General features: G+C 38.2%; 1 protein-coding gene across 1 annotated transcript in view; it reads right to left on the reverse strand.

Annotated features, from left to right (window-relative positions):
• Nucleotides 1-4769: 4769 nt before the first annotated feature.
• Nucleotides 4770-8614, reverse strand: part of DSEL (dermatan sulfate epimerase like) — a 7023-nt gene continuing 3178 nt past the window's right edge. Inside the window, exon 2 of the mRNA XM_006147223.3 lies at nucleotides 4770-8614. This exon is cut by the window's right edge and continues 2092 nt beyond it. Coding sequence (XP_006147285.1) covers nucleotides 6177-8614 — 2438 coding nt within the window. The 3' untranslated portion in view covers nucleotides 4770-6176.

The following is an 8614-nucleotide window of genomic DNA, read 5'->3' on the forward strand; positions in this document are numbered from 1 at the left end:
GCAATGCAGAAGAAATAGTGTACAATAGAAAGAGAAACTGGATTGTACTGCGAAAGAGCATCAGCTTAAATTATAAATTTTTTTTACCAAGTTTTATCTACATTAAGATCTCAGAGTCACTTAACCATAGTTTATACATTGATACAATTATTACAGGAATGATTCTCATTGAACACCTTACTTTTCGTGTATGTACCTCCAGAGTGTTGAGATACACCTCTCATCTGTCCTATTTCTCTCTTCCCTTGACCCTCTTGCCCTGTCACTCTCCCTTCCCTTATTTACACAGTAGGCAAGAAAGATCTCCCCCCTTATTTTTCATTTATTTATTTATTTTTTATGAATAGTTTCATTGACTTAGTCACAGAACTGGCTTCCACTGACAGACTGTTTTATGCTAGGGACTGTGAAAATCAGAAAAATAATGTTTTTTTCTTTTCTTTTCTTTCATCTCCACTAGACTGTCAGCTCCAGGTAGGCAGAACACACTTGTGCTTTGTTCATAGCTGCACTCCCAGGATTGAGCTGTGCCTGGCTCTGCGTCCCTGTAATGGTGGAAGTAATGGAGTAAAATAAAAGCCTCTTGGAGCCCATATAAGAAAAATTGAATTACCCTTCTTACGGCCATCATTAGCCTTGATCCACATATACCACACCACAGGCAGCATTTCTTCTCTCTTCAGGACATCCTCTACATTCAATTATAGACCATGTTCCTTGGTTATAATTGTGTGGGGATAGTTGAATGAGTAGGAAAAGTAAGAGTGTGTTTTTGCTCTATTGGCATTGAAGGATAACCCTGAATTTCTGTTCAAAGAAGTATTCATTGAGGGATATGCTATGAAAACTACAGGATCAAAACCTGATTTTTAAAAAATAGGCAATGGTCTTCATCCAAACTTATCGATCATAACTGCCTTAACTCAATAAATTATTCCCTTTTCTCTTAACCACCTCTTTTCAGAAATAGATCATGTTTATGACAGCAGATACCACTTTGTGGAGTGTTTCCTTGGGGGAGTAAGTACTACTTCCATGCCCCTCATCTCTTCTTGATGAGTTCTTAACAGTTTTGAAGTCTCTGGAGAGACTGCTAATTCCTCACAGATAAGAGGGACTAGCAATCTCCATGATTAATGATATTTATATTCCTCCTTCCTTCGTGCTAATCAATACCTTGACAATTAATATTCAAAATCATGCAGTGAATGAATGGATAAATAAATGAATTGGTGAATTAAAAGTCCACTCAAAATTCCTTTAACAAACTTTGGAGTTGAACAAACTATGTCTAAATCTTGGTCAGACCACTTACCAGCTGCTCTACTTTGACCAAATCAAATGATGTGTTAAATTTACATGTAAAAACATAAAAAACTATACTGAATTGTGATGATGTTATGAGATTCAAGGGGACTTCAAAAAGTTTAAGGAAAATTGAATTACAAAGAGTTCATTTTGTTCCAACCAATTTTGAGATTCATATATTATTTTTCCATAATACGCATTTTCCATAAATTTTTGAAGGCCTCTTTTTATGTGAAAACCTTAATTCCATGTATAACACATATTAAATGATAAATTAATGATAAATCCTTTTCTACTAAAGGAAAAAAAGTCTTCACTGTGCCAACCCTGTGCATTACCTAATCAATATACTTTAACATGCAAGAAGTTTTCTTCTTTTTAGTGTCATCATGTCTGTACAAAGCTCTCACCAGTGGCAGGTGGGGCAGGTACAGTGCCCCGATGCTTAGTACAGACATACCCTTGTCATTTAGGAAGTTGCAGAGTAAGGACCTGGAGTTAGATTGGGGAGCAGAAGCAAAGCAAAGGGGTTCAGGTTTAGTGGCTGAAATAATGACAATGCACATGAGTATTCAATTTGTCCTGTATTTCCCAACTTCTTTCAGTTCCATGCAAAATCCTACACCAATACCCAAAGACCTGTAAGAGGGGTATGACAAAATTATCCAAATCGTATCTAAGGAGCTTTTAGCTTTTTATTTTTGTAGAACAGAAGAGTCTTACTAGACATATAGATCTGTTAAAAACTCATTTATGATCTTCAGTCTATGTTTTCTTTGCTGAATAACTGGACAAGATGTGAAAGAAAAATAAAATGAAACTGTGGTTTAGAAGATTTAGCTGAACCTATTTGGAGGAACAAAATCAATTAAATATTTATGTGTTACTTGGACTAAATACAACATAAGACCATATAAATTTTTGCTTAAGCAACTACAAGTTTTTTCAAAAATGTTAAAATTTGTTGTTTAAAGTGTCTATCATCCTCTGTGCAAAGATCCAGCAATTTAGATCTTTAAAAATTTGAATAATCATCCTGCCAAAATGAATAATGATCAGACATATTAAACAATTTGGTCAATCCTTAAATAGGCAGTAAATAGCCCACATATTAAATGTCTTGATAAATTTTACTATGTTAGGCACCCTGGTCTCTGGAAGTGGTATTACAACATATTGCCATCTGCTACATTTCTTCCTAAATTAAAACTTTTATAATTTTGACTAGTCAAATTAAACACAATTCTTAAATTATCATTCATCTTTACTCACAACTAATGTGGTAAACTTTATATTGTAAGAGCATCCAGCATCATTGGTGATGCAGTTTCTGCTTATCAATACTAACCAAGAGTAAATGGCAGAAAAGAGCAATATGTTCATAAAAGGGAAAATTTTAAGACACCCTAGTGTGTATAGGAGGAAGAGCTCCTTCTTCAACTATATTTTCACAAAGCCATATAGTGAGTCCTCTGCCACTGCTTAGACTATGCCATAATTATACATTGTCTCATTCTTCCTACACATGTATTAATTCTTGTCTTTCTAAAAAGACAATCAAATATTAATTTGGAGTCTAAGTCTAATATGAACATGTCACCTGATTGAAATTCTGCAGATTAAATGTAGGCATATTCATAGATTGGGCTTCTTCCTTCTGAGATTCTATTTCCCATCCTCTTTGGATTTTCCCTTACAGTAAATTCAACTCTCTATATGACCTTTCTATTTAATACTCAGTAAATTTTCATTGTTTAGGACTTCTGGGGGCCAATCACATTTTCTACTACTTCTGTCAGCAACATTACCCTCCTTTCAAAAATATCAGTGTTATTTTCATAAAATAGTAAGTTTAATAAAAAATAGTAAGGCCTAAGTTTGGGTAAGTTAATGAAGAAAGGGATTGATTTTACTGATATCATATTTCGCAAATGCTTCTTTTAAACGTGTCAGTCATAATCCCTACTTTGATTTTCAAGATGGTTAAGAATAAAGTATGTACAGAGACTACTCAAACTTTACCTAGAGCATCCTGAGTGTAGACCTGGGATAAACATGGAGAGTACATGCCACTGAGTGTTCAGACTGGAGGCTGGGGTGGGAATGGATGTCTCAGGCATGATCATACACACTCAAAGCCACTGAAAGCCAATCTCTCACCCATACATAACATTTTTCATGGGAGAATCTGTAAGGAGACGTCTTTTCCTGCAAAACTAGTATTTTAGAATTAACGTGGTAGGACTCCTCTTTGAAATTTTCCCTTGGGGTGGAAGTGGGTGGGCAGAGACTAGTAATTTCCAACCTGAATTGCTATGTGAGTATTAAAAACCAGGATACACTGTGAGGATTATTTTGGTAAGCCTGCAACTTTCATTTGCTGTCAATAATATATTTCTATATAGCAAATAATATATTTCCATATTCATCCTCACAATTCTTCACTCTCATTTTCCACATCTCCTTTTCCCCTAGGCCTCCACATGGTATACCTGGCTCTCCTGTCTGCAGGTGCAATTCTATGCAATGTTAAAAGAAAGGCCGTGGTAGCTTCTGCTTTCCTCTGTTACACGCACACATTTGTAATTCTTACCTTGATCAGACCTAATACTACTACCAACCCAGAGCCTTTTTATTTGATCAGATTCAAGATCACACTTCCTGAGAATTGAAAGCAAACACTGAGACTCTGGCCAATAGTGGAAATAGTGTTATCATCCATGTAGCAATTTTACATGCTTCTTGATAACCTTGAGATGCAAAGAATAATCTTTCTCGAGCATAACAGCATAGAGTCTGGTCTTCCATGCCCTTTCAACCTACATTACCATGACTTTCTTTCATTTTGACAGTATAGAAGAAAAATCAGGAGCTTCGGGAAGAAAGTGGATATGGGGGGGGGAGGGAAGCAGTCTCCACTCACACTATAATGAAAGAAAATGACAGCCAAGTTAGGTTTAGCTGGAATGAAACATATCCACAGCTTTATCACTCTGGAGGCGCATTTTGACATAATAACAAACTACTGAGAAAGAACCACTTTTATCTAGGTCAGAATGACAGTCTCCCAAGTGTTAGAGAGCTGGGGGAAACTACAGCTTGAAACATCAGGAAGTAGAGGTGCAATCTGTACAGAGATTTTCATCAAGGCGACACTGGCTAATAGTTTTCATCCAATACATTGTAATTACTCCACTGGCTTAGAATGGCATTGCGTTTTGATTTCAGAGCCTACCAAAATAAAATGAGCCACATTTTATGACAACCACATTTATAATAAGATGCAGATGGTGAAGGAAACAGATGCCTCTGACAGAAAGTGAATAGGGGGGGGGGGAGGGAAGCAGTCTCCACTCACACTATAATGAAAGAAAATGACAGCCAAGTTAGGTTTAGCTGGAATGAAACATATCCACAGCTTTATCACTCTGGAGGCGCATTTTGACATAATAACAAACTACTGAGAAAGAACCACTTTTATCTAGGTCAGAATGACAGTCTCCCAAGTGTTAGAGAGCTGGGGGAAACTACAGCTTGAAACATCAGGAAGTAGAGGTGCAATCTGTACAGAGATTTTCATCAAGGCGACACTGGCTAATAGTTTTCATCCAATACATTGTAATTACTCCACTGGCTTAGAATGGCATTGCGTTTTGATTTCAGAGCCTACCAAAATAAAATGAGCCACATTTTATGACAACCACATTTATAATAAGATGCAGATGGTGAAGGAAACAGATGCCTCTGACATCATCTCCCATTTGCCTTCAACTTCTGCAGACACTGGCAGTCTGTAAACTCATTCAAAGGGATGCAAGTTGGGCAGTTTTCCAATTCTGATTCCAGTCTAAAGAAACACTGGCAGAAGCTGCACTGCTTTGAGTCATACAGTGATAATTCCACAGAAATACATTTGATTCTAGGTCTGTCACATTTTAATGCAAAATTAATCATCAAGGGAAAAAATGCCACAAATACTGGGAGTTTAGCAATTAGTAACTACTGATTGTTTCGCTTGACAGTGACAGATAGGAGAGGGTGGGAGTGGTGTGATGGGGAACAGCTGTAGCTTCAGCGATGCAAAAAAGTTTTAAACAGACAATCATGTCTAAAATAATCTAACAGCCCTTGGCACTTAGATTGTTCAAAAACTTATTCCTTATTATTTCAAAGTTAAAAAAAAAAGAAAAAGAAAACTTTAAGGAGATTTTTCAGGTCACTGTTTCTAACCTCAAGAAACATGTTCATTCTGTATTTCCATCTGTATTTTCCAGAAGGAATTCTAAAGGTTTGATAGGAGCTTTCACCATATCCCCAGTGATATCACTAAACATTATACACAGTAAAAGGAATTCTTTTTTCTCTTTTTTCTTTTTCTTTGTGAGAGATAAGTGTGTTAGAAGACCTTTTCAAAAAGATAAGGAACTTTTGTAGTCCATCTTGAAAGCAAGAGATGCTCGGCTAAAGCAGCAATTGCAAGGCTTTTAGCAGTGTTTGAGGTCCCAAGATAGATTAGCACAGTTACAGATGAAGGCAAGTTAGACAGAAATCTTTAAATTCCTCCCATCTCCCCTGACCCCCATGATATAACTTCATCTACACCTCTGTAGCAGAAACATTTTTAGAAGGAAACTTTTCAGAAACAAAGGCAAGTAAGTGGTGACATAAAAATAAATCCTGCTAGACCAAATTGAGTGCCACGTTTTAAAATAATCTCTCTGTGCAAGTAACAGACTAAACACACACACCCACACACACGTGTATGCACACACACACACACAGTGTACAAGAATAAACAAACTCTTCTAATTCATATCCACAAAATGGGTTGGGAAGCATTAGTGCAAACTTCTGCTGACCTGCAGCATTTAGTCCATAAACTTTGGATATCCTAGACGGTCCATCAGTGTCCAACAGATGCTCTCAATTAGTGTAATTTCATCTCTAGGCAGGTTTTGTTTCCAAACATTAGTGCTAGTTGGTGATATTTCCCCTTCATAGGGCAGGTAAAAAAGGTTTGTGGAAGTGGCAAACAATATTTGGTTTAAACTAGCAGGAGACAAAGGAATTCCAAGAAAGGCAAAAATCCTTTCAGTGGTTTTCTGAGGAAAATGCACAATATCTTCAAACTTAACCAGCTGATAGCTGGTAGGCAGCAAATCTGTATTTATTCTCATGGCTGCTGCTGTGTTTGCTAGCCACAAATGAGACAGCAAGGAGACAGCATTTGACTTGGATTTGGACAATTCTTTCCTCAACACTTCATACTCAAAAGCATAGCCTGAATTTAAGTTACATTTGCCTTTTCCTCCCTCTATTTTAAACAGTTTTGCTAAGTGCTCTGGTACATTCTTCAAAGAATAAAGACTTGGTTTACTACTGTACAGCATTGAGTAAATCCATGCCCGAGGGTCTCTTACTATATACAAGGCCCTCATCGAAGCTCCTAAAACTTCCTGAAAAAAGTGAAGCTTTAACGTCCAGCTCCCACTGCTTAAGCTGAGCACAGGACGTGCACTCGGGTAATAGACCAGGTGTCTCCTCAAAGCCCTAATATATTCAGCATCTCTATCAAAGGCGCCTTTCATTCTACTTCTTTGTTCTGGCAAAGATTCTCTCCTTTTCAATTTTCTCTTTTTGTCCTTATTCATTGTAAAATATTGGGCCTGTTTACCCCTACTGGGTTCATGCAGATGGATGTTCTGCAAATGTAGTTTTGTGTCCTGGACTAAAGACTGCAACCAGCCTCGGAGTAAACGGAAGTGCCCACTGTGGATATCTGACACCTTCCATTCACAGGCATCCACAAATGAGTCAATCTCAAATTCAGTTTCAGGGATATCAATGTAAGCTGTAGGGACTCTGATATAGAGAAAATCACTACTGTTGAAAAAAAGTTGCTTAAGAATTTCAGCTCCTGAACCAGGAAGTGAGGTAATGACAACATCGGGAAGATCGACACGTTGCCCTTCAGAAGGTAAAGTCTTCTTGCTTGCCTCATCCTCTGTCCTTGTCCATTTTGCACAGATGGGCTGAGTGCAAGTGCTCCACACATCCAGAAGCTCAATAAACCACAAGGCAATGACAAGCAGTAGTATCCAGCGCATTAATTTTCTAAAAGAAAGGTAAAACCGCCATTGAAAAGTTAAAATCACCAAGCTAATGCACAAAATTAATCCAATTGCTATATTAAATTTAAATCCAAACGGAAAAATAACTCTATCATGTTTCACAGGTTTCACTATTGCTTGAGTGCCCAAACCAAATCGAGTTATTTGGCCTTGGTCAGCCACATTGGCAAAGCCACCAAACCCCAGGTAATTGAATCGTGTTTTCAGGTTACGGTAGTCAGTCACAATGGAAACAACATGTTCAGTATTATTGACATTGAGAGAAATCTGAAGTCCAGAATTGGAATTATCAATGAACTTGCAGCTGGAAACATTCACATATGGCCCATAAAAGACATATGCAATTCTTGTAATCGTGGATTCCATCTGAAACGTAACATTAACAAATTGAGTCCACCGCTTCTTAAATTCGGCTGCTTGCTCAGCTTCCTGGATAGTGGCCATGGGGCTATTGCCACGATGATCAAACCAAAACATTTTGTAGTGTGCATCCCACACGTCCATCATGGCTCCATTATACCTGTTCATAAACCTGTACGGGATGTACTTAAAATCAATATCCAGGTTATGAAAGAAGGCACTGACAGAATGTATTGGGGAGTCTCCCTGTCTCTCAATGTGATCAACAACTAACAGAGTCTGAGAATTTAAGAGCAATAATGCACGATACACACTTTTCAGCCTCATCACTGATGAATAGGCAGACACTGCTTCCCCACTCACAAACAGCATTTCCCCGTGCTGAGAAGCAGTGATGATTTCCCCAGCTGCATCACCAACCTCTTCACCAGTCCACTTGAGCCACTGGGCGCATTCTCCCAGCTGACCTTCCCAGGGCTTATTACACTGGCTTGAGGGTGATGGAGCAAACACCAATACGTTGTTCAGGTGGCTCAACTTGGGGCCATAGAGTGCTTCAGAAACAAATACTTGCCCATTGGGGGCAAAAGTAAAAGAGTTCTGATCTGGATGTTCATGTCCCGGGTTAAAGCTTCTCCACCCATCAATCCAGGAGTATGGCTGAAAGTGAACTATGTCATACACAGCTCGTCCCCCCAGCTTCCCAGACTTAAAAGACACAAAGGTATTGGTCTGTGTATTTGGCAGCCCAGCCCCATAAGTGACAACACCCCAGTTAGGGAACATGTGCATCTTTGCAGTACCATATTCAGCAG

This window comes from Tupaia chinensis, unplaced genomic scaffold (genome assembly GCF_000334495.1).
Source record: "Tupaia chinensis unplaced genomic scaffold, TupChi_1.0 Scaffold000206_1, whole genome shotgun sequence".
Lineage (NCBI taxonomy): Eukaryota > Metazoa > Chordata > Mammalia > Scandentia > Tupaiidae > Tupaia > Tupaia belangeri.